Source organism: Tupaia chinensis, unplaced genomic scaffold, assembly GCF_000334495.1.
Source record: "Tupaia chinensis unplaced genomic scaffold, TupChi_1.0 Scaffold000291_1, whole genome shotgun sequence".
Lineage (NCBI taxonomy): Eukaryota > Metazoa > Chordata > Mammalia > Scandentia > Tupaiidae > Tupaia > Tupaia belangeri.
In genome coordinates this window covers 1,228,247-1,255,435 of record NW_006159776.1, presented here as the reverse complement: position 1 = coordinate 1,255,435, position 27,189 = coordinate 1,228,247, and the positions used below count along the sequence as shown (strand labels likewise).

The 27,189-nt window shown below is 36.5% G+C and overlaps 1 protein-coding gene across 1 annotated transcript in view; it reads right to left on the bottom strand.

Moving 5' to 3' along the window:
• Positions 1–3,326: 3,326 nt before the first annotated feature.
• Positions 3,327–27,189, bottom strand: part of FSD1L (fibronectin type III and SPRY domain containing 1 like) — a 96,971-nt gene continuing 73,108 nt past the window's right edge. Inside the window, exons 11-15 of the mRNA XM_027772682.1 lie at positions 26,834–26,866; positions 18,469–18,569; positions 17,756–18,007; positions 11,939–12,027; positions 3,327–5,666 (exon numbers count right to left, since the gene is read on the bottom strand). Coding sequence (XP_027628483.1) covers positions 5,544–5,666; positions 11,939–12,027; positions 17,756–18,007; positions 18,469–18,569; positions 26,834–26,866 — 598 coding nt within the window. The 3' untranslated portion in view covers positions 3,327–5,543. The remainder of the gene's footprint in view (positions 5,667–11,938; positions 12,028–17,755; positions 18,008–18,468; positions 18,570–26,833; positions 26,867–27,189) is intronic.

Genomic DNA, 27,189 nt, shown 5'->3' with positions numbered 1-27,189 from the left:
CAATAATGTTGTGGGAGAAAATTTACAGATCTAGAATGTGTTGAAATAGAGTAACAAAAAGGTTAGAGGTCATGAACACACTAAATGAATACTAGAGGTTATTTTAACAGGGCCTCCTATTCTTTTTGAAATCACTGGTGATACCACTTTTAGCACGTTTTATCAAAGTACTGTAAATGGCATTTGGAAGTACCCAAACACCCAAATCCATTATATTAACTAAAAATAACACCTTCCATTTCACATAGCACTTCACTGTTGTTGAAGCAATTTCACATACTCCATTTCACTTTATTCCTCACAACAGCCCTGTGAGGTAGGCTGAACAGGTTATAATTATTTTATAAATAAGGCAATAGAGGCCCTAACAGGATAGATGATTATGTAGAGGTCATAGATCTGGTATATGGTAGAGCTAAGAGGACTGATGTAAATACTTGAAAAGAAATTAAGCCAAAATCTTCTTTTATATCATATCCAGAGATTTTAAAGACCAGTGGCTTTTAATAGAAATGACTCCCAAACCTTGGCTATTATATACTTTACAGTACGCATTAGTTATAAATTTGATTTTAAAGAGTCTCCTTTTAAAGGTAAATTAGACTCAGTGCTTTGGTACTTTAGAGAAATTGGAAAAAATTTTTTTAAAGTATGCATTCTTGTAGCCCTTATTTTCTCCAGAAAGTTCTAATACTAATAAAATATCCTTTCTCAATCACATATAATTGATTTATCCTAAATTTGCCCAAACTTAGAAAGCTCCAAGTCATACCAAACACATTCACCTACCCTCTCACCTACATAATATAAAATCCTCTATATGTTCATTCTCAAGGACCAACTTATATAGAATGGGTACCACTGAGGAAACAAGAATGTAAGTTTAAATTAATATAACTTAGGTGCTTATGAATCAAAAGCGAGTACCCATATTGACCAAGATGTAACAAATACTGTTTAATAATTGGGCAGTCTGGGGAAGAAAGTACTTTGGCAACTTTTGGTATTTATAAGCCAATACTAACCTTTACATGGCATGTCCAACAGTATTTCAATAAAAACAATTTAAACATTTAAACCAATCAATAATTCAAAATGCTGGGTTCATCAAATATTCCAGGTAACAATGCTATCATATGTGACATATCAGGATCACAAATAATTACAGAATGTAAACACTGTAAGATACACTCATAACTAAAATGATACCGAACATGAGGTAATCTTTCTGTGATAATTAAGAAGACATTCATGATCTCTTATAATGCTCCAGTGCTGGCATTATGAAATGTACATTTTGGTTAAAAAGAACAAGTTAGTTTACGGTTTACTAGCTATTAGTAAATGTATGCTCACTGTACACTTACCTAAAAGAATACATCCAGTGTAAAAGAAAAATCAAGGAAGAAACTTTTCTAGATTCATTTTATGTGCTATATAAAAATGAACCATATTATAATGCTGTTAATTTGAAATTTTTTTATAAACTGTAACAAATTTACTTTTTAAAATCTGATTAGCAAAGCATTTTTAACATAAATTCTGTCAAACTACTCAAATGCAGCAAAATTGTTAATATATGCACATTAGTTTTGCAAAGGTGTATACAAAGTAATCATATTTTGACAGGTGTATCATAGATACTCAAATATTTGTTGTATGAATTAGCCAATGAATAAACACCAATTTAACAAATATAGTTTTTTAAAAAAGAATTATAATGACTTGAAAATATAGTCAATTTTTTGGCTTAGTTTTTTTTTTTAAATGTTTTTGCTTTAGGGCATATTTACTCTCTGGAGACAGTGAGAGGGAAAGTGAGAACTCACCCCTCAGGAGGGATGGCCACACTGCAATTCCTTCTCCTCCAGTCTTCTCTTGGGATTCTGGGCACACACATGTGCCTGGTGTGATTTTCAAGCTGCGAGGCCCGGGTCTCGAACTGTGGTCGGCCATATGAGAGTCCAGCACCATAACCACCATGCCACCTGCTGGTCCCTAGAGTTTTATATTTTATAGTAAGAAGTCTACATTATTCTCTTCTGAAATAATATTTCATAATCATTTTTCAAATATATATCTTTCCCAGTTTTTCTTTCCTAACTTTCCAAAAGAAAGAAATGAAAATGTGTTACTATAATATTATGAAGAAAGTAGAGAAAGAAAAACTAATCATTCCAGGTAAGTCATGAAGTAGATTATCTTAGCCTAATTAAAAGATTTCATTACAAGTATTTACTTTTATTATTTATACCAAGGATCAGTCAGAAAAAAATTGAAATTATACATGATACTGTTTCATGCTTTAGTTTGTATATGAGTACATAAAAGCAAGCTGATATGTCTCTTTATGTAACATGGGGGGAAATGACTGTTTGCAGGACAGAGTAAGCAGGCCAAGTCCAACTGTGCAGCAGTCAGTGGTCTGTTAAAATGGTACAAATGCCATAATTAACCATGTGCAGACAGGCATGCCCCTAATACTTCTGTTTACCTGCACCTGGAACAGTCAAAGAATCATTGTATGCTAAATTTCTATGTGCCATTAGTTATTCAATGCTTGGTATATACATATTTACCAAAAGTTAGAGACGTATGTGACACGGTCAGCCAAAAGTGTTTTAAAAAATTCTTTTTCTAAAGTGCTTAAGGCAGCTTCTTCATTTCTACATCCAGTTTAATAAAACTGGTTTGGAATTCAACTGCTAAAAGAGAAATGCAATACTAAATGTATGTTTTTTTATAAAACATCATTTTTTTACACCTGTGATACATTATAGTCAACCTCTCATGCATTTCCTTCTTATAGAAAGCAATCATGTTTGACCTGTCCAAATAAAAATAAAGCAATAGTGAATGTTTGAAAGGGTTTATCTACTTTCCCACAATGTATTAAATTGAGCAACAGAGCTCAATATTTTTTAAATTAAATGTTAGTAAGAATGTTATATATTATGATCAAGTTAATAGTCATCTTATTTTGAGACAATTGAAATAGGCACTATATTTGACTACTGTTTAATTTGAAATGAGGATGAAAAACTTTCTCATGTTTAATGTTACAACTCAGAACTAAAAAACAAAAGCAACAAAAAAATACCCCCAAAAAAAAAAACCAAACCATACATTTTGTTCTTTAAAGCAAACCTGGGAAAACCTCAGATTCTTACTGTTAAGTAGTAACAGTGCAGTTTAATACCAAGTATGGCATTTTTTTTGAGACTTGGACTTTGGGTTTACTAAATTTATATTAATTACTATAAAACTTCTGAGAAATGAAATCTCTTAGTGAAATTAATATATTTTCCCAATGAGTATTAGAAAAGTTGATGTAAGGTCTCAAATGATGTCATGAGCACAAGAAACAATCACATGCATTCCTCCAGCCCCTGATTAATATTCTTTTCCTCTTGCCCGTGCAACAGAAGGCCCTCATCTCTTTAACATAATGCTCTGGCTTACATATCAGCTGATACTGCTTCAGGCATAGAGCAAGAGCGTCTAAGAGGAAAAAGGCACTGAATTAATGAGAAGACCATTATAATATGTAAGACAATAGAAAAGTTTTATACAAGAACTTCTGACTTAGTTTTTGTGTTGTTTTTGCTAAAATATACCGTGTAACTATTCACATAAAGCAACTTAACTACTAACTTACTGCTTTAAGGTTTGAATCTCTGAAAGGGAATCACAGATCTGTGTTTTTAAGGTCCTGTAATAGCTCCTCTATAGGGAACAGAACATCTGAAAATTTCTTCCAAAATCTCTACATGGAACAGAAACCTAAGTTATATTTGCTTGGAGAATCAAAAGAGCTTCTGTTGACATATTTCATTCTCTAAACTGCCCTATAGTCTCTAAAATTATCAATATGTCATCAGACAATGGTGCAGATCTGAATATCCTCTGGAAAAATAATATCCTGGTTCAAATAAAATTTCTCATTTAGATTTATAAATGGAATAAACACTGTATCAGTAAGCAGCAAATTGTAAGAGAAAATGAGCTATTGGATTTACATAGGCCTCTCTATAAAAAGCAACTCAAAAGCAGCAACAGTTACTTCCTGGGAGCAAGCTGTCATAGCACAAAATATTTAAAATGAAAATGAAAGTCAACAGAAGAAATTAAAAGTTTTAAAAATTATGGAAAACACAATATCAGATCTCTTTAAAATGCTCAATAATTCTTAAATACTTTAATTACAACTTTTAGTTTGGCTCAAGTTCTAATCAACTTTTTAGGCATAGCTACATTCTGCTAAATAACATATCTATGTTCTGTACTTATTGTTTAACATAGTCTCTCAAGTTTGGGGAAAACTATGCCATTTTGGAAGAGATTACATCCTCTTTAGAAAGCAAATGAATGTAGGAAAAGAACTGAGAAAAATAGCACCTGAAAGGTTGTTTGAAAAACTCATGTACCAATTAAGTCAGAGATAATATATATTTTTTTCAAAACAATTGTTTAAACTATTCCATATCTTATTGAAAAAAGATATAAATTACTTCAATAAAGAATATTTTAGGTACCTCTCTTTATTACCTATCCTTCTTAGATAAAAATTAATGTAGGTCTTCTACCCTTGATATAACTTTAATAAACTTTCATTCCTACTAGAAATGTCAAAAACAAGCATAATTATTATCAAGGCCAAATTCAAGTGAGAATTTTATCAAAGATGACTATTAAAAGTGAGATTAAACTAGACAACAAAATCAGAAAATGTAAGGCTTCTAAAACCTTACCCATCACCCAAAGTGATGGAATAAAAAGAATTGTAGTTAAACAAGACAATATATAAAGAATACCCTTATCTAACTGTGTTAATGCAGTAGGCACAAAACTAAAACTTGGTTAATTTTAAGCTGTTATATCTAGAAACTCTTTATATCAACCATTTTGAGTTATAACCTCAAGAGAAATATCAGTATTTTGGAAAAAAAGAAAATTATATACAAAATCTAGTCAATAAATGAAAGAGGATAATTTAGCAAAACTCACCTTATTTATAAACAGGGAAAATAAACCATTGTAAGGAAACCTTTCTATCATTCTAAACCAATTATTTCAATTTTCAGAATATCTTAGAAGACTCAATTATTTTTAAAGCTTCGGTGTGAAAAATGAAATGATAGGTAGTGATGAAATGGAAAAAAGAACGTATAGAGGAAAGAAGGCAAAATGTAAAAGCTTTTCACCCCAGGCCATAGGGACACCATATATAAGTAAACATATCAGAAGATCCAAATTAATACAAGAAATACAAAAATGAATTTCTGTATTAATATTTAAACACTGACTTTCTCCCTCATTTACTCTTCAAAACATCACTTTCTTGATCAATATCTGCTTGCTTCTATATTGCACAGCGGGTTCTTGCAAATGCTTTGTACTAGATCCTCAATGCTAACAGATTCCAGGCCTTAAAGCAGAACTTAGCAAATCCGATTTCCACCACTCAGTTTCTGTGATTAGTAACTGCACAGACAAGGCCACCCAATCAAGACGGTTGACGGTAAACATATTCTGAGCAGGCATTACTGAGCAATATTGTTCAGGCTGCTAGCTGAGCCAGTCATTCCATTTTCACTTTTCTGGAGTGTTCTTACAGCACTTGGAACCTGCATCCCAGTACTCAAGGAAAGTCCTCCACACCAAACCTAAGAAAAGACAAAAACAAAGCCTCAGTCAGATTTCAAATCAAATTACAACATAGGTGACTCGTAAGTTTCTGACTGAAAGGCAAAATGCTACATATATGAACATTAATAGGTTCCCAACTGACAACCTTTGTATCTGAGCTGAGGGAAAGTGGAAAAGCTAATTCAGGAGTGTTTTAGAATAATTAGAATACAGAGGTCCGAGGACATCTTTTAAGATTATTTTCTTCATGGATGAGAGTAGAGACTAGAGAGAGAAAGAAAAAAGACATGCATTCTCACTGGGGTCTCACTCTATGATTCTCTCCCAGCACATACATGTGCCTAACATGTACAGGTTGATCCAAGAACCGAAAAGACATGCATTCTCACTGGGGTCTCACACTATGATTCTCTCGCAGCACATACACGTGCCTAACATGTACAGGTTGATCCAAGAACCAAATCCTGATCTTCCATGTCTTCATTTATAGAGCAGTACGCTGCCACTGTTGCCACCAGGGCTAGCCAGAGGAAGGTTTCTGTTAGCAGAACCTACTGGAATGGCAAACTAGAGAAGGACGTACGTACACTTGCCAGAGAAAGAGAGAGACAGAGAGATAGAAAGCAAGAAATCAGCCCCCAGGGGGGATGGCCAAGCCACAATTCCTTCTCCATTCTCCTCTTGGGATCTTGGGCACACATGCACATGTACCTGAAGTGAGTTTCAAGCTGCCAGGACTCAAACTGCAGTAGGCCATGTGAGAATCCAGAGATGTAACCATTACACCACCTGATGGTCCCACCCTTTTATAATTCTTTTAAGAATTGCTGAGAAAAATGTAAATCACAGTACCTAGATTCCCTTGACATATTCTATTGATTACCATGTGAATGTGTTTATGAAAGATAAAACTGCTTAGTAGTACTTTTAATTGATACAAAAATGAAAAGTTGTTTGCTGATGATAATGTATATGGTAATGTCTTTGTCTTGATTGAGATGAATAGTATTCTTGTTGGGAAAAAATATGCTGTGTACTGTAAAAGATGTAGGGTGATTAAATGTAAATAAAACTCTGCTTATAAACAGAGCAACTATAATTCAATAAAGTGAAAAATAACTGTTAGGAACAGAGTCATGTATAATTTAAAACTGTTATCAACTACCATGTATGTAGCTCAAAGCAAGGGAAATTCTATAAGTTATGTAAGTATTCCCACCTTAAATTATTATTACTAATTTTTAAAGAATTATTTTATTTTTTAACTTTTTATTTATTTATTTTGACCAGAGGGGGACAGAGCAAGACAGAGAGAGAGAGAGACAGACAGACAGACAGAAAGTGAGAAAGCAAGCCACCAGGACCAGGACTCAAACCGTGGTCAACCATGTGGGACTCCAGTGCCCTTAAACCACCACATCACTTGCTGGCCTCAAATTATTATTATTATTATTTTTAAGATTTAATTTTAGGGGCCAGCAGGTAGCCTGGTGGTTAAAGGCATTGGATTCTCACATGGCCGACCACAGTTTGAATCCCAGATCTGGTAGCTTGCTTTCTTGCTTTCCCTTTCTCTCTCTCTGTCTCTGTCTGGTTAAAATAAAATAATAATAACAAATTAAATTAAATCAATAAATAACTCTTAAAATAATTATTTAATTTATTTATTATTATTTTAAAATTTGACCAGAGAGAGAAAGAAAGTGTGAAAGCAAGCCACAAGGTCCAGGACTCAGACCATGGCTAGTCATGTGGGAGTCCAGCACCTTAACCACTATGCCATCCGCTGCCCACCCGCCACCTTAAATTATATCCTTAAGTATTCAGTGTTTACTAAGTAACTAAAGTATTGGATCAAAGAATACTTATCTGTGAAATTTATAATTATAAAATTAACATTCTAGGGCCAGCCCATGGCTTGGTGGTTACGTGAGCTTGACTGTACATGGCCAACTGCATAGCTTGAAAAACATGCTAGGCATGTATGCCCAAAATCCCAAAAGGTGGGAAAATGGAGAAGGGACTGCAGTATAATCACATCCTACTGGAGAGCAGGTGCTTTCTAAGTTTTCCCTCTCTCTCTCCAGTGAGTGCACATGTCCTCTGGCAAATTAAACAAACAAACATTTAAAATTTTCAAAACTAGCAGGACCAGCAGTTGGAGTAATGGCTATGTCGCTGGACTCTCATGTAGTCGACCACAGTTCTAGTCCTGGACCCGGTGGCTTAAACTCATGCCAGGTACACGTACATGCATGCCCAAGATCCCCAGAGGAGAAGGGATTGTAGCGTGGCCATCCCCTCTGGGGAGTGATTTCTCGCTTTCTATCTGTCTGTCTCTGTCTTTCTGGCAAGTGCATGCACACTATAGCAAAAAGCTTTCAAAACAAAAAGAAAGAAAGAATGAAAGAAATTCAAAACTAGCAAACTCAGTAATAACAACTCTCAAAATACAAAAGCAATTCTGATTATAAAACTACCAATTTTTTGGGGGGGGAGATTATCCAAGTGACTTAGAAATATATTTACTCAGCCTATTAACACAGAAGTACAAAGGCAAATCAATGAGGGTTAGTCTTTTCTTTCTTTTGTTTAAATTAATTTTGCCAAAGAATGCATACACTTGCCTGAGAGAGAGAAAGAGGTAGGGGGAAAGTGAGAAAGTACCCTCGTGGGAGATGGTCAAGCCGCAGTCCCTTCTCTGTATTTCCATCCTTTCAGAATTTTGGGCATGCACACACAGGCACCTGTAATATTTTTCAAACTGCTTTGGCCTGGACTAGAACCATGCGGTCCTGTGGGATCTGGCTCTCTTAACCCCTAGGCCATGGGACTAGCCAAGTCTTTTCAGTAAATAATACTGGAAAAGTATATTATGCATATGTCAAAAAAAAAACGTACAAAATTCATTTCAAACTAGACCATATCCTAAATGTAAAACCTAAAGGAAGTGGAAGAAGAGAAAATCTTTGTGACCTTAAGTTAGGGAAAGCATTATCCATAAAAGGAAAAACAATTATAAATAGAACTTTGTGCGCAAATGGGGGCCAGCAGGTGGAGTGGTAGTTAAAGGCGCTGGACTCCCACATGGTCAACTGTGGTTTGAGTTCCAGACCTGGCAGCTTGCTTTCTGACTTTCCGTGTCTTTCTCTCTCTCTTTCTCTGGTCAAATGAAAATAAATAAAGTTAAATAAAATAATTCTTTAAAAAAGAAAAAGAACTAACATGTCACATTTATAAAAAAAAAAATTGAAAAACTTCTTTGAAATGTTTGGAAAATAAAAAAATAAGCCACAAATTGGGATAAAATTATTTATAAGACATCTGATAAAGGATTCATATCCAGAATATATAAAGAACTCTTAAAACTCACTAAGAGAACAAATAACCTAAAAAGATGAACAAAGGATTTTAAGATACTTCACCTGAAAAATGATATAAATCGCAAATAAGTACATGAAAAGATGCTCAACATCATCTGTCATTATGAAAGTGTAAATAAAAACAATGAAATACCACTCTACATTTATTAAAATGGTTTAATAACACACAAAAAAAGCCTAATTCCACATCATAGAAAGGATATAATGGAATCACATACTGCTGGTAGGAATGCAAAAGAGGTACAGCCACTTTGGAAAACATTTTGATAGTTTCTTATAAAGTTATACACATTGTTTCATTTCCAACTTTACAGACACTTTCAATGTGATCCAGCAACTCTACTACTCCTGAGTATTTAACCAAGAGAAAAAACATTTGTTCACACAAAACCCCACATATGAATTTTATAGTGACTTTACTCTTAATTGCCCTCAAGTGGAATGAACTCAAATGTCCTTCAACTAGTGAATGGATGAATAAATATGGTACATACATATATAAAATGTAACTCAACAATTAAGAGAATAGCCATGGATCATGTGTAAAAACCCTGTTGGAGGTGCCCGTTTCTCACTATCTTTCTCTTTTTCTCAGAACAAATTATTTATTTACTTATTTAATTATTTTGAAGAGTTTTTTGCTATAGGGTACGTGTGCTCACCAGAAAGAGAGACCAAAAGCAAGAAATCACCCCCTAGGAGGGAAGGCCATGCCACAATCCCTTCTCCATTCTCCTCTCGGGATCTTGGGCATGCACGCACATATGCCTACAGTGAGTTTAAGCTACTGGATCTGGGACTCGAACTGCGGTCGACTACATGGGAGTCCAGTGACATAGCCATTATGCCAACTGCTGGTCCCCAGAAGAAATTATTTCTTAAAACTTAAAAAAACCCCACTAATTTTAACTAGTTTAAAAGACATTTCCTTAAGCATAACATTTACTAGTTTAATTTATAACTTCATTATTTGGAATGAAGAAACTCAGTACCTATCTAATTTAAAATATAATCTATTCTTTTATAAAAGTATATTCAAGAATTAGAAAAAAAACAACTTTTGTGAGTTCCACATTGTAAATAACTTGTTCCTGTTTGACCAATTTAGAAAACCAGCCAAAAATACACAGTACAACAGAGGTATGTGACAAAGTAAGCCAAAAAACCCCACGACTTCTAATAGTCCTACATATTTTTTACATTAAAAATAACTTTATTGGCGGAAAAATAAATTCTGAAATCCAGGCAGTTTTTTCATTATAGACAGTTTCTTCTTCTTCTTCTTTTTTTTTTTTTTAGAGAGGTTTTTGCTATAGGGCACGTGCGCTCACCAGAAAGAGAGAGACAGAAAGTGAAAAATTACCCCCCAGGGGGATGGCCATGCCATAATCCCTTCTCCTCCATTCTCCTCTCAAGATCACGAACCCAGTGTGAGTTTAAGGCACCAGGTCTGAGACTTGAGCTGTGCTTGACTACATAGGAGTCCAGTAACATAGCCGTTATGCCAACTGCTGGTCCCCATTATATACAGTTTCAATGACCTTTTTGAAAATCCCTCGTACATGTATCTGGCAAAGGACTGAGGAAACTGGAGGATAACCTAACAGAAACACCAATAAAAGACTTAACAGCCAATCGCAAAAGAATATACTGAATAGTTAACATATGAAAAGGTGCTCCACAGCAGTAGTCATCAAACAAATATAAATTTAAACCACAATGTAATATACCCATTGGAAGGACTAACATAAAAAAGAAACACAGGAGCCAGAAGGTGGTGTGGTGGTTAAAACACTGGACTCCCACAAGACCGACTGTGGTTCGAGTCCTGGACCTGGTGGCTTGCTTTCTTACTTTTCCTTTCTCTCTGTGTGTTTCTCTGGTGAGCACATGTGTCCTACAGAAAATGTAATAATAATAAATTAAGTAAATAAATAGTTTTTAAGAAGACAATACTAAATGTTGACAAGGATATGGAGAAGCTCAAATGCTCATATAAAAGATAGTCCCTGGATTATGATGGTTCAATTACAATTCTTTTACTTATAATGGTACAAAATTGTAAGTAGCTCCACAACTGCACTTCATAAGTCAGGAACCATCCATCAATAGGTGAGTGTATTAAATGTGTTTTCAACTTAATGAAATTTTCAACTTACAAGGGAGTTTATCAAGATGATCCTCATCATAAATTGAGGAGTGTCTATGCTATTGGTTGTAAATAAGTACAACCAACCTCTTGGAAAACTGGTGTTATCGACTACAGTTGATTATATGCATACCATATGATCTATGAACCACAATCCTAAGTATATATTCAATGGAAATAAATACACAAATTTATCAAAAGACATAATCAGGAATATTCACAGCAGTTATATTTGTAAGTGCTGCTAAACAGAAACCATCTGAGAATCAAACTAGAGTGGATAAATAAAATGACATAGTAATGGAAAATGCTACAGCTATAAGAATGAATGAGCTGTATCCACATAGAACATGTATAAATCTACAAACATACCATTGACCCAAAAAGATAATGTATTACTGATATATAAAGTTGAAAAAGAGGCAAAATAAGTTTTTAAATTCATTAACGGTAACCATTTGGAGGATGGGCACAAAGGAGCACTAAGGTTCTGGTAATGTTCCATTTCTTGATCACAAAAGTGAAGAGTCTGATAAAAATACATCATACAATATGTGTATGATTTGTATACTTTCACACTAAAACTGACATCAATAAAATATACCAAAATACACAGAAAAATCACAGATTTTGGAGGGGATGGCTTGGGAAGAGTGGAATATAAAGAAAAAAATAAGACATTCTGTTTTCCCAAATATACACCATAGGTTATTGTCCTTAAAGTTGCCAAACCAAATGAAATGTATTATGTACTAACCATGAAACCAGGTACTACTGGCTGAGTAAATTTTGTCTTAAAGGAATACAGCAACTGCTTTGAGTTTGCATCATAGAAAGAAAGTTGACCTAAAAACAAAGGAGGAAAAAAAAAGACTAATTTATTATACAGTAATCTAACATATAAGCATACAAAAAACTAGTAACTTAATATACAGTTTGGCTTTTTTATTTCTTTATTTTTTAGTTACAAAGTATAAGGACTGGACCTAACAATTCTCATTTGAAAATCAGTGTTAAATATGCTTAAAGGAAAAATCCTAAATCTAGTTTTCTTCCTCTGGTTTTTAAGACCTCTGTAACTGGGCACTATTCTGCTTATTTAACCATGAACAGTTTAAAAAGTGATTTTGTTAATCTGGTAAAAACCAAGGCTATTTCCTTCTCCTTATTTTTACTATAACCAGTAAATCTCTATCCAAATTATATCACCATTTTAGCCTTAGAAAGGACCTAATCCCTTCGCCACAGAGTATAAAATCCTTACCATACTATTTCTGCAAGTAGTTGCCACAATTGTGCTTCAAGAATATTTTCATTTTATTTATTCATTCATTCATTCATTTGAGGTTTTTACTACAGGGCACGTGGACTTGCCAGAAAGAAAGAGAGAGACAGAAAGCGAGAAATTACCCCCCGGGGGGATGGCCATGCCACAATCCCTTCTCTTCCATTCTCCTCTTGGGATCTTGGGCACGCATGCACACATGCCTGGTGTGAGTTTAAGTCACCAGATCTGGGACTCGAACCACAGTCAACTATATGGATTCTAGTGACACAGCCATTACGCCAGTTGCTGGTCCCAAATTTTTTTAAAGAATTACTTAATTTGGGAACCAGCAGTTAGCGTAATGGCTATGTCGCTGGACTCCCACGTAGTCGACCGTGGTTCGTGTCCCGGACCCGGTGGCTTAAAACTCACGCCAGGCGCGTGTGCGTGCGTGCCCAAGATCCCGAGAGAAATCTCTCCAAAAAAAAAAAAAAAAGAATTACTTAATTTTATTTATTATTATTTCTTTAAAATTTGTTATAGGGCATGTGTCTGAGAGAGGCAGACAGACAAGACAGGCAGAGACAGAGAGGGGGGAGAAAGAGAGAGAGAATGCAAGTTGCCTAGTCTGAGGCTTTAACTACAGTTGACCGTGTGGGAGTCCAGTGCCCCAGCCACCATGCCATTTGCTGATCCCTTTTATTATCTATTGATATGTATTTGCATAATTTTTTAAGCCACTGGATCTAGGACTCAAACCAGTCAGTCATGTGAGAATCCAGCACCTGATCCACTGGTGCCATTTGCAGGCACTACTTTAAGAACTTTTTTTAAGCTTAAATTTATTTCTTCTGAGAGAAAGTTACCTCCAAAAGAGTCCCCAAGCTACAATCCATACCCAGTCTTACTTAGTCCAAATCACAGGCATGCCTGCACCTTCCCAGTGTGTTCAGGGAGACATTGGGATGTTAACCTGGTACCTTTTCACGTAGGCCCAGCATCACAAAGCACTAAGTTTCTGCTATACCAATGTTGTTGGTGCTGGTTGTGTATGTTGGAAGGTTAACTAACTCAACCCATATGGTTAGGAACAGCTTAAGACAATATCTAAAGGCCTTCACCTCTTTTTTTTCTTTCTTTCTTTCTTTCTTTTTTTTTTTTTTTTTTTTATGGTTTTTTTCTATATGGCAACTTCACCAGACAGAAAGAGACAGAAAGCGAGAAATCACCCCCCAGGAGGGATGGCCACATCGCAATCCCTTCCCCTCTATTCTCCTCTCAGGATCTTGGGCACACACGCACACGCATCCAGCATGAGTTTTAAGCCACCAGGTCCGGGACTTGAACTGTGGTCAACTACATGGGAGTCCAGCGACATAGCCATTACGCTAACTGCGGATCCCATCTCTTTTTTTCTTCAAGTTTTTGTTTCCCTTTTTGTTTTTAATTCCATCACTGTACATCTTTACAGCATACAAAATGGATTTTCCCAGCATGAATATATACTACATGTTAGTCCAGTCAAGGATTATTACCATATATATTGTTGGCAACAGATAATTTTCCATTTTTGTGCTTATTGAATGCTTTGCTTTTTTTCTCTTTTTGACTCCCTCTACCTGCCCCCCTCATTTCACGCCCTCCTCACATACTGTCTCTGGTATCCACAGCTGCTTTCCATGTTTTCTTTCCTATCTTTTAATCTTTCAGTTTCTACCATAGAGTTACATACATATGGTGTTTGTATGTATGTGTCTGTGTGTGTATTTTAAAGATTTATTTATTTAATCGCTATCATTATTATATTTGACCAGAGAGAGAAAGGGAAAGTGAGAAAGTGTCCTATCCAGGACTTGAACTGTGGTCAGCCATGTGGTAGTCCAGCACCTTAACCACCTTACTACCTGTCAGCCCCAAAATTCGGGATATAGTAAGTGGGACATACAATGCCTCTCTTGTATAGTCCATCTAGCTTCACTTAGCATTAAATCCTCCATATTCATCCAATTTCTGTCAAATGCCAGGGTCTCATTGTTTTTTATGGCTGAGTGCTATTATGTAGTGTATATATGCCATACTTTTCAATCTATTCATCTGTCCTTAAACATTTGGGTTGATTCCATATCTTAGCAATGTGAATAATGCTGCAGTAAACATGGATCTGCAAGTGTTTCCCCAACTAAATATATTCCTATCCTTTGGGTAGATACCCAGGAGCGGAATTGCTGAATTGTATGGTAGTTCTATTGTAGGTCTTCTAGGAACCTTCAAATTGTTCTCCACACTGGCTGTACTAATTTACATACCCACCAACAGTGTAGGAGGGTTCCCTTTTCACTGCAGCTTCACCAGTACTTATTCATTTTTTTTAATCTTAGTCATTCTGAGTTTAAGTGGTATCTAATTGTGGTTTTTATTTGTATCTCCTTTATGATGAGAGATATTGACTATTTTTTCATATGCTTTTTGGCTGTTTATATGTCTTCCTTGGAGAGTTGTCTGTTCAGCTCACTTGTCCATCTTTTGATTGGACTGATTTTTTTGCAGGTAAGCTGCTTGAGCTCCCTGTATATTTTGGTTATCATTCCCTTATCCAAGGGAGAATTCACAAATACATTCTTCCATTCCGAGGGCTGTCTCTTCACTTTAATTATTGTTTCTTTTGCTGTGCATCAATGTATTTCTTTTTTTCCCCCACATTTTATTGATTCACAAAATATCTTAAACAATTTAACAACTTTCAATAGCAAGGACAGCTGATATATATGTATCTGTGAATATATGTCTGACTTTAGGTGTGAAACTCTGAGTTGAATGAATGTACTATAAAGTAGGACCTAGCTGATGCTATATAGCTTACTGCAGTCATTAAATAGCTATTTTTTAATATATTTTTTTACTTTCAAGAAAAGCGGTTTTAACTTTAACAAATCAAAACCAAAGAAATGCTAAGAGAGCTCTGCTTAAAATTTAAAGCCAGGAAACAGGTTAGGATTCTGTTCAAATAGTAGGTACATGAACCTACTGGCAGCTCAAGACAAGACAAAAATACCTAAATCCAGAAAACAAAGTCTAGAAGAAAATCAGTAATGTTTTAGTCATAAGTCATAAAACTATTTCGCCAGTTCAGTCTAATGTACTTTATCTTCTGTTGTGGCCCAATCTTACCAATTACATTCTGGATATAATATTCAACTCCAGACTTGTTCCTACCATTAAGTTGGCCATTATCTTAGGGTTTTTTTGAACTCTTATTCCTATGTATCTGTATTTAGTTCTCCTGGTATAGACTCCCTTTTTTTTTTTTTGGATAGCTGGTCTGGTGTTGGTAAATGCTTTCAGGTTTCGTTTATCTGAGAATGTTCTTGTCTTTTCTTCCCATATGAAGTATAATCTTGCCAGGTATACAGTATTCTTGGTTGAAATTGCTTTTCCCTTAACACTTTGAATATATTTTCCCAGTCTTTCCTTGCTCACATTGTTTGTGATAAGAGGTCAGCTGTGAGCCAGATGAGATATCCTTCTTAGATAACTTGATGTTTCTCTCTCACCAATCTTAGTATCTTGTCTTTGTCTTTGTGATTTTGGTCAATCTGGCTACAATGTGTCTTAGGGAAGATCTTCTTGGGTTGATTCTATACAGGGTCCTTTGCATTTCTTGAGTCTGGATCTCTGAATCTCTCTCTAGGTTTGTAAAGTTTTCTTCCAGGATTTCATGGAATATATTATCAATGCCATTGTTAGTCTCTTCACCTTCTGGGATACCAATTATCCGGATGTTTGGACATTTAATGGTATCTAGTATTTCTCATATATCAATGTATTTCTTAAAGGCTGTTCTTAAAGTAAAAGGTATGATCTCTGACCAGCATAGGACAGTGATTTGACAACATTATTTCTTTTTTTTTTTTTTTTTTTTTTTTTGGGGGGGGGAGAGATTTTCACTATAGGGCATGTGCGCTCGCTAGACAGACAGAGAGACATAGAGACAGAAAGCGAGAAATCACCCCCCAGGGGGGATGGTCACGCCTCAATCCCTTCTCCTCCATTCTCCTCTCAGGATCTTGGGCATGTACGCACACACGCCCGGCGTGAGTTTTTTAAGCCACTGGGTCCGGGACGCGAACCGTGGTCGACTACGTGGGAGTCCAGCAACATAGCTATTATGCTAACTGATGGTTCCCGACAACATTATTTCTGATAATATGAATTAACTGTGCTATTGACTTACATTGAGTTTGTTGCAACCTAACCCTAACCCTAACTAGATCTTTTCTGTCAAATCATCTTTTTTATTTTTATTTTTCCTTTAGTTAAGGGTTGTTTTTTGTTGTTTATAACTCAAATGGAGACTATTAAATTTACTCTTTCCTATTTTTATCTTAACAGATTTAGCCAAGCTTCCCTTCCTATTAAAACCACCTAAAAATTAGCTTAATGTTTATTTATTTATATTTAAATTTTGAGCTAACTGGTGGTATGGTGGTATGGTGGTTAAGGTTCTGGATCATACATGGCCGATTTTGTGGTTCAAGTACTGAACTCAGGGGCTTGAAAAATGCTAGGCATTTGTATGTGCATGCCTCAAATACTCAAAAATGGAGGAAAATTACCTTTGGAGGATGATGTTTCACTTTCAGTCTCTCTCTCTCTGGCAAGTGCATGTGGCCTAAGGCTAAATAAATAAATTTAAGCTTACTAAACTAGTTCATTAATAAATATCTTCTCTATGGTTAACTAATTTATAAAATTTTAAAGAAAATACATTATTGAACTAGGGAACAAAATTTATTCCCTTTATGTTTTTCTACAAGTTGACACTATTAAAGTACCAAATTCTGTCATTTAGTAACAACTGCATTCAAATAGTTATATAAGCTACCAGCTTAGTTATTCAAACAGAAATGGAAAATGTTAGTGATGACATTTCAGTTTTACTGTACTTTTTTTAAGATCTACTCCAACTCAAAATGTCTGACTCCACCATTCTTTATAGGTAGATAATAAAATATAGTACTGAAAGAATTCAAAAGGACAAAAAAAATTTGGTACTGCAGGCTAAAATTAATGAAATCTTTGAGACCTACTTAATACAATATAAATTAGTGTTTTTATAGGGCTCCAGGCAAATAGCACAAACCTTTTCAGTCACTTCTAGAATTAAGATTATGCTTTTGATTAAGCATAATTGGTTAAAATGCCCGTGCCATAGTACTAATGGAAATCCTGTATAGATGACTACCATGAATAGTACTAAAATACAAGCAAACATGATGAAATGACTTATGAGAAAATAACTAAACTTACCCCCATCAAAATCACAAAATACACCTATTTTCTCAGGAACAGTAACATCCAAAGCTTTGACTTTATTATTATGCTTTGCTGCAAATGTGTTTTGTAGCCAGTTGTTGACATGGATACACCAGCTAGTATTTGTCTTTCCCAGTTGGTCAAATTTCCCCAAAGTTTTATATGCTACTCCCACACTGTAGGATTTACAATCCTTCTGGGCCTTGACCTCCCAATAATGTTGTCCACTTTCAATAGCAGTGTCTCCTATAAGAGATCAGAAAGGTAGATTTGGCTCCAACCTCTTTATGAATTATACAGGGTTTTACCTATTAACATTTCCCATGAATAGCACAAAAAATTAATTCAAATACTCTATGAGATTAACACAAAGACACTAAATGCAGAGTACATGCTATAACTTTACTTTTACATTTATTACTATTTTTCTTTTCTGAACATAAAATGCTTCAGAACTTCTCTTGCTTACTATCAATCCTCTCCAGGGTTATATAGATATGCAGAGCACTATATAAAATGAAGTATAGTTTTTAAAACATCAATAAGACAAAACTGAAACCCACCAAATTAATCAGACTTCAACAGGGAGAAGTTTCTACAAAGATTCATTCACTATATAGACAGACATTCTAGCTCTGAGTGAGTAGAAAGTGGGACTATGATGTCTTTAACCTGAGATAATGAAGAACTATTATGTTTTATCTTACCCAGCACAGTATATGATTCCCCAGTAAATCGATCTCTGCTGCCTCTTACTGCTGGTGGCCTGGAGCCTACAGATGTCCGTTTGGGAGATGGTGTACCACTTCTATATAAACAGAAACAAAAAGAAAAATATTTTGTTGTAAATGTTTCATAAACTAATGTAAGACATCAATTCAAAACATACTGAAAACACTAATGTCATGCAGACTGAGCGAGGCTTATACAAGGAACACACAGTTAACACCCAGTGCCAAAATGAGACATTACTAAAACGGGGAAAAGATAACTTGAGATAGATAAGGAATATAGCTTACATTTACTGCAGTTAAATTTAAATAAAGGTATAGGTAAAAATAGGTTTCTTATCGTCAAAACTAAATAACTTTTAAAAAATATATAAATGGTAGGTATTTTAGTTCTAGATTTCTTTTTCTTAAAAAAGAGAAACAGCAATTGCCCGAATCCCACTAGAGGATAATACTGATTATTATAAAGCATTTCTCCTACTAAACTGGACAAGATCAAACCTGAACTTCTCATATCAAATTATATGATACAGTAAACTAGATAGTATTAGGTTTTTCACTGTTTTCCCAAAAAACTCAAAATAGATTAAGTCCCCAAAATGTTTTTAAAATAACATTTTATTGAACCTTTGCATTCATAAAACAAAGATTTTAATCAGAATGATCCTAAAGTTATTCAGTGGAAATGGGAATAACTATCTATATTCTCAACCCCAATTAGAAATAAAAACATCCTCCTGAAGCTAGCAAGGTGGCTAGCAGTTACAGCAGTGAGATCCCACATGGCCCAGTGCATGGCTGAGTCCAAGACCTAGTGGCTTAAAAAACATGCCAGATGCCATGTGCTTTTATGTCTCAAATCCCAAAAGGAGGGCGAAATGAAGAAGGGATTGCAGCATGATCATCTCCTGAGGGGGTCGAGGGGGTTTTCTTACTCCCCCCCCTTTCCCTGGTAAGCACATGTGTCCTCTGGCAAAATTAAAGAAACAAAAAATAAAAACGTTCCAACACAGTTACACTAAAAATTTTCTTCCTAAGATTAACTTAGGTTTTAATTTTTTAAAAGAATTATTTTATTTAACTTTTATTTATTTATTTTAATTTGATCAGAGAGGGACAGAAAAAGAGGGCAAGTGAGAAAGCAAGCCACCAGGTCTGACACTCGACCCACAGTCAGCCACTGCTAGCCTCAGATTAACTTAGGTTTTAATAAGCTATCAACCAATACAAAGGGCCTTTGAAAAGGTCCTAGAAAATAAATATTATGAGAAAACTTTGTCTGGGGACCAGCGGGTGGCATGGCGGTTAAGGGCACTTGAATTCCTTCATGGCTGACCGCAGTTCGAGGCCCAGAACTGGTGGCTTTCTCTCTCTCTCTCTCTCTCTCACACACACACACACACACACACACACACACACACAGTCCCTCTCTGGTCAAATTAAACAAACAAATAAAGTCAAATAAAATAATTCTTAAAAAATTATGTCTGAATTCCAATTTTTTTGCACAAAAATAAACTCATAATTTAATTCAAGTTTTCTGCAAAGTTTTTGAAGTCTCCTCATACTGGAATAAAAATCCCTGACAAGGGCAAAGTAGGAATAAAGGAGTAATTTAAATGATTTCACATGATTATAATTATTCACATGATAACAATGCAGACTTTAGGGGAACCAGCAGTTAGCGTAATGGCTATGTCGCTGGACTCCCACATAGTCAACCGCGGTTCACGTCCTAGACCTGGTGGCTTAAAACTCACGCTGGGTGCGTGTGCGCCCAAGATCCCAAGAGGAGAATGGAGGACAAGGGATTGTGGCGTGACCATCCCCCCTGAGAGGTGATTTCTCGCTTTCTGTCTCTATGTCTCTCTCTCTGTCTTTCTGGCGAGCGCACATGTCCTATAGTGAAAACCTCTCCAAAAACAAAAAAACAATGCAGACTTTATTCTGGATTATTTAAATGTTATCTTGTTGTCAGAAAGCAGTATTATTAGACAGCTTTCAGGAATTAAACATTGAACTGACAGGGCCAGCAGGTGACATGGTGCTTAAGGTGTTGGACTCCCACATGGTCGACCACGGTTGACGTCTTGGACCTGGTGGCTTGAAAGTCACGTCAGGCATGTGTGTGTGTGTGCCCAAAATTCTAGGAGGAGAGAGGAGGTGAAGGGACCACAGTGTGATCATCCCCCCTGGGAGGGGGGAGGGGGTGATTTCTCACTTTCTCCCTCACTGTCGCTGTCTCTGTCTGTCTCTCTGCCACGCACCCTAAGGTAGAAACTAAAAAAAAAAAAAAAAGGATAATTAAACACTGTCTCTCTCTCTGCCACGCACCCCGTTCTACATGAACAGACAGCATGAATGTAGATGAATAGGATAAGTAGATTAAAATTTCTGTGAAGCTCAGACCAGATGGTGGCACAGTGGTAAAACATAATGCTCCGCAAGGCTGACCCACATGGGAAAGTTCCAGGTTGGTACCTAGAGACTTCTCTGAATATGCCAGGCATGCATGTAGCCATGATTTGTGGCTTGCAAAAGCTGGGGGTGGATCAGGGCATTGAGACCCAGTTGGGGGGGGGCTGGCCTCATAGTGCAGTGGCTAAGCACCACACAGAGAAAGTCAGAGTCCACGTGACTGGACAGGGATCAAGTCCTTGGTCTGACAGTTAAAAAACATGCCAGGTGTGCATGCGCCCAGGATCCTGATGGGATGGAGAATTAAGAGGAAAAAGAACTGTGGCATGAACAGGCCGAGACAGGAGGTGCTTTCTTCCTCTCCCTTACTCACTCTCATGTGTGTGCATGTACATATGTGACCTTTATTGGGGTCCTCTTCTTACTCTCTTCTTTACTCGTAGGAGAAATAAATAAGTAAATTTCTTTTAAAAGCTTACAAACATTCCAGGCCCTGTACTCCAGTGATTAAAGAAGCCAGATCTCACGTTGCCCATTGTGGTTCAAATCCTGCCCCAGCAGCTTGAAAATATGCCAAGCATATGTGCATGTTCAGAACCCTGACAGGACAGAAAAATGGAAAAGAAATGATTGCTATGTGACCACAACCCTTTGGGGAGTGGCTGTTTGCCTGTCTGTCTGGCAAGTACACATGCCCTCTAGCAATAAAATTTTTTTTTTTCTGTGAAACTTGTGCTTAGGTAGGCAGTGAGTAGTTTTTTCCTATTAAGATGAGAGGGAGAGGGACCAGCAGATGGTATAATGGCTATGTCACTGGACTCTCATGTAGTCAACCATAGTTTGAGTCCCAGACCCAATGGCTTAAAACTCATACCAGGCGCCAAGTACATGCATGCCCAAGATCCCTACAGGACAATGGAGGAGAAGGGACTGAGGTATGGCCATCCCCCTTCGGGGGCAGGGAAGGGGGAGGTGGCTTCTTGCTTTCTGTTTCTCTGTCTCCCTGGTGAGTGCACACACCCTATAGCAAAAATCTCTCTTAAAAAAAAATGAGGGGGAGAACAAAACAAAACTTGACATTGATGGGCAAGGAAAAGGAAAGAAGGAACCTAGTAAGTGTTCCTGCACTCTTCTCCAAAATAAAGAACAGACAAAAACTAAAATTAAAAATGTTTACTCTTTATTCTGAATATCAAAAATACTCGTTTTTGAAAGAGAGATATTTTTGCCATAGGGCACATGTACTCACCAGAGAGACAGAGAGATATGAAGAGAGATAAAGTGAGATCACACACATTCCCCCCTGGGAGGGAAGTGGCACACCATAATCCTTCTCCTTCATTCTCCTCTTAAGATTTTGGGCATGCATGTGTACACACCCGGCCAGTTTCAAGACTGGGTCAGGGATTCAAACTGTGGTTGGCCATGTGGGAGTCCAGAACCATAACCATTAGGCCACCTGCTGGTCATTCCCCTTGCGGGAGTTGATTTCTCACTTCTTGTCTCTCTGGTGAGTGCATGCACCTATTGTAAAAACTTCTCAAAAAAAAAAAATCATTAGATAGTAAGAAAATAAAACTATGCCAATTCACTGATAACTAAAAAAACAAAAAAAAGGATTACTCTCTAACGTTCATTTAAAACTGATGATCTGAAGTGAAAGTACACACTGATCTAGACAAAAGTAGTGGGCACTCAGGATAGCTTACCAAGTACTACCTAATTTATAAACTATTAATGTACATTAATATTACTCCTTCCAAGTTAACTTTATCTACTAATTTTTAAAATATTGCTTATTACTCAGAAATAAACATAGTTTTAATCTTAAATGGCAGTATTTATAGAAAAGTATTTTTTTTATATAATTATCTTCTTTAACTTTATTTATTTATTTATTTCAATTTGACCACAGAGGGACAGAGAAAAAGAAAGTGAGAAAGCAAGTTTCCAGGTCTAAGACTCGAACCATGGTCAGTCATGTGGGAATCCAGCACCTTTAACCACCACACCACCTGCCAGCCCCGAAAAGTCATTATTTAACTAGAGAAAGAAGATGGGACACAATAACTTCAGACTACTAGCTGTTTATTATATCTAACTTCACTTCAAACCCCAGTGATTTTCAATTTGCTAATACTCTCCTTACTCTTATTAGGACTATGACTGTTTTTCATTTGAGAGATGCAAAAAAAAGTCAAAGAGATTTTATCATGGGTAACTAGGCAAAAATATAAGGAAAGAAGATGAGAGGTTAGGCTGAATGTTATAATGAGAGGTTAGACTAATTAGGGTGAGTCTAACCAGTGGTTCTCAAACATGGCTCCACATCAAAACTACCTGGGGGACTTCTTAAAAATGCAAATTACCAGGCCTTCCCATAGACTACTGAATGACTACAGAACACTGGGAGACAGGCTTGACAAATATATGTTTTTAACTAAAAATTTCAAGGGCCAGCTCTGTGGTTAAAGCAGTCAGATCTCACATGGCTGACCACACCGTTCAAGTCCCAAACCCAGTGGCTTGAGAAATATGCTAGGCACATGTGTGTGCATGTCTCAAATCTCAACAGAATGGAGAACTTTAGAAGGGACTGCAGCATGACTATGCTCCATGGGAAGGTGTTTTCATGGACTTCCATTCTATCTTCCTTCCTTCCTCTTTCTGTCTCTCTTTCTCTGGCAAGTGCATGCACCCTCTGGCAAACTTAAAAACAACAAAAAAGAATTTTAAGATTTTGCAGCTCTGCTGGGCTGGAAAACACTGAGAAACAACAACAAAATCAAACCACTCCCCACAAGTGGCAAAGATGAAAAGAGTGAGAGTGAAAACAATGTTCTTACAAAATCTATCATACAGCATCCTCAGTACTTGTTTGCCATGACAAGTTTGTAATTTGGCTGTTGAGGAGTTGAAGGAGGAAATGATTTGCAAGGAAACACATTTCATCTCTGTATCCTCAGTACACAGTAAGTGTTCAATAACTAACATTAATGAGCTCAGCTGAAAAAAATAGAACATGTGATGTCATCCAAGGACCACCTATACCTTTCTGAATCAATCATAGTCCTAAATTGGATTAAAAACCACAGTCTTTGGATCCTTTAATAATAATCAGTGGGTGTCAACTGAGAAGGTGCAACAGAATCAGAATCATCAGGAACTTTTTCAAAATAAAATGACAGTTGACCTCCTCAGTTTGCAAGCCAGAATGTCTGCTGAGAGAAAAACATGCATTTAAAAAATATTTCCCAGGTAATTCAGGACAATAAACAGCAAGGAACATCTTAGAAAATGTTTACCTCATACTACCTTGAAACGTGATAAGAGCTCTTTTGATAATTAGGAAAATAGTTTTTTAAGTAAAAAAATGTATAACTTACCAGTAGTAAGGAAATAAAGGGAAGCATGGAGAAAAGAAAAACAGACAAAACTATTGAGAATAGTAGTTTAATTTAGAACTATTCCACTGAAGTATTCCAGTCTTCTTACACTAAGCATATCTTTGCAAGAAGTGTAACTGCTATTTTTGTTTTATGTCAAACATGATCTCCACCCATCCTACCCCTCACCCAGCTTCTTTTATAAACACCTTGGCCACAATAACTGTTTTACCAGTTTCCCAAATGATGTCTTTGCTACCCAATTCATCTTATTCACAATTTCACAATCAACTTAGCTCTGGCTCCCCTCCTTAAAGTTTTCATGGACTTCCATTCTATCTATAAACAAATTAGCTTGCCTGCCATTTCAGGTTCTTGATTGGGTTCCAATCTGCCTTTCTACCCATTCACCCCTAGAGAGCATTATACAGCTAAATGTACCAGCCAGTGTTTGAATACACATAATCTGCTTTACTGCCTTTCCACTTGTCACTCCCCCTCTCAGTGAAAAGCCAAATACCACACATTCTTCAACTTCCTCAAGGACCAACCCAAATACTATTTCTTTCTTTTTTGGGGGGAGGGGGGGAGCGGTTTTTCCGCTATAGGGGGCGTGCGCTCGCCAGACAGACAGAGACATAGAGACAGAAAGCGAGAAATCACCCCCCAGGGGGATGGTCACGCCGCAATCCCTTCTCCTCTCGGGATCTTGGGCATGCACGCACATGCGCCTGGCGTGAGTTCTAAGCCACCAGGTCCGGGACACGAACTGCGGTCGACTATGTGGGAGTCCAGCAACATAGCCATTACGCTAACTGCTGGTTCCCAATACTATTTCTTTAATGTAGGTCTCCCAGATCCGATCAGGCTAACTAACTCTTGCAAGGGGTCCAGCATAAGGTCAAAATCCTATATGTGATCTATCAGGCTCAACCACAGGCAATTACAAAGGCTTTATCTGGCAGGCTTTGAAGAAACTGGGTGGTAGTACAGGGTGGGGTGGCTGTCCTCCTCATGCCAAACTTGGCATATGGCTGGCACACTGCAGTTTGTAGAGGGAGCTGCAATTCCACCCCTCTCCCCACATCACACTCATATATGTGCCTGCGCTCTGAGATTATGCACCTCCTCTCAGAGGATCCTTTACCAAAGAGAGGCCCTAGGCTGAGATATTTTTCAAGTACTTCCACAGAGACCTGCTAAAGGGCAGGGGGTGGGGAACAGGGGTCTGAAAATACTGTGTTCCACTCTACTTACTTTGTTTTCTACTTTTAACCTTCCCATTTCTCCCCACTCTTGGCCTTCAGGTCCCTACAACAGTAAAAGTCTTTTTGTTTGAGATTTTCTAGCAATAAGAGGATCCTTCACCTGCGATCTATGCTGATTCACTTGATCACTGCCTTTATGTTGGAGGAAATGGAATACCGAGGGAGCTGGGCACCTTCCTTGTGGTCTTTTGCTTGTATTATCACAATAAATCAATAAAGGTTTGATTGTTGCTTTCAGTTTGGTTCATTGTCCTACCTGCCCATTTCCATTTCAGGCAGCTCTGGAAATCTTTCTTCTCTCAACTCCTTTAGTCACACTTACCATTATGCATAAGTCTACTTTGCATTGATTTATATTACACACACACACACACACACACACACACATACACTACACATAATCTATAAGAATTAGGACAAATTTCTTGAAGGCAGAGATGGTATTTAAAGCCCTATAAAGCCCACAACATCTAGTAGACATCCTGTAGTGAACAAATATTTATAGAATGAATAAATAAATAACATTCAGAAGTGAACTACATATAAAATACCCTTAAAAGGAGAGAAGGAGAAAATAATATAATCTTGATGCTAAAAACACGTAGTCTAAATATTTCCAAGTAACCAAATGAAACTTCAGGACTCTTAAATTCAGCAGTATATTCCATAATTTATAATACACTATAATAGTGCTTTTTACCAATAATGGGCAAAGAAGCTGAAAAAAAGAGAGGGAAATAATTTTGAAAAGAACACATTTTGGCTTCTGGTAAAGATATGTGGAATCTTCAAGTAAGCATATTTCTACTCGTGCAGTTTGAAATGATTCATCTTTCTGGCACTGTCCTGAGAATTTCAGCAATATCTTTATTTTTTATTCTTGATGCTTTTGAAACTGCTAGAATGATTCGACATTCCTTATGTCAAATACAAACAAAAGCAAAACTATCACGTTAGATATAGTGAATACAGTACAACGAGAAAGATGCCAGGTATGAGTAAAAGCAAAAAAAAAAAATCAGGGAAGAAATAATTCAAGAGATTTTTAAAGCAGAGCTTATTGTTTTGTTATCATATACAATATAAACCAAGTAATATGCAGCACACTATAATGCTGTAAATTCAAAACATAAGCTACCAATACAGGCAGTCTACACAGAGCAATATTTTAGCATATGAAAGCTTCTGCTTATTGGTTAAAAGAAAAAAAAGTTATTCAGCCAAGCTAGATATACTAAGTCCTAGAACTAGACAGACATAGATCATCACCTTGTATGTTTCTTCAGTGAAGTTACATGGACACTGTCAGATAAAAATAGGCAACTGTTAAGAAACTGCTTTACAACTTAAATAGCTCATAATAAAATTAGCTCAAAAGTCTCCAGAAGATTTTCTTTTTTGATTCACTGTTATAACTCACAATGGCATTTATCTTCAGTTTGGTCAAAAAATGTCCTCAGTTAAAAAAGAAAGAGACTTGGGACCAGCAGGTGGTGTGGTAGAAAGGTGCTGGACACTCCCACATGGCTGACCAGGGTTCGAGTCCTGAATCTGGTGGCTTGTTTTCTCACTTCCTCTCTTTCTCACTCTCACCCTCTGTCTCTCTCTGGTCAAATTTAAAAAAA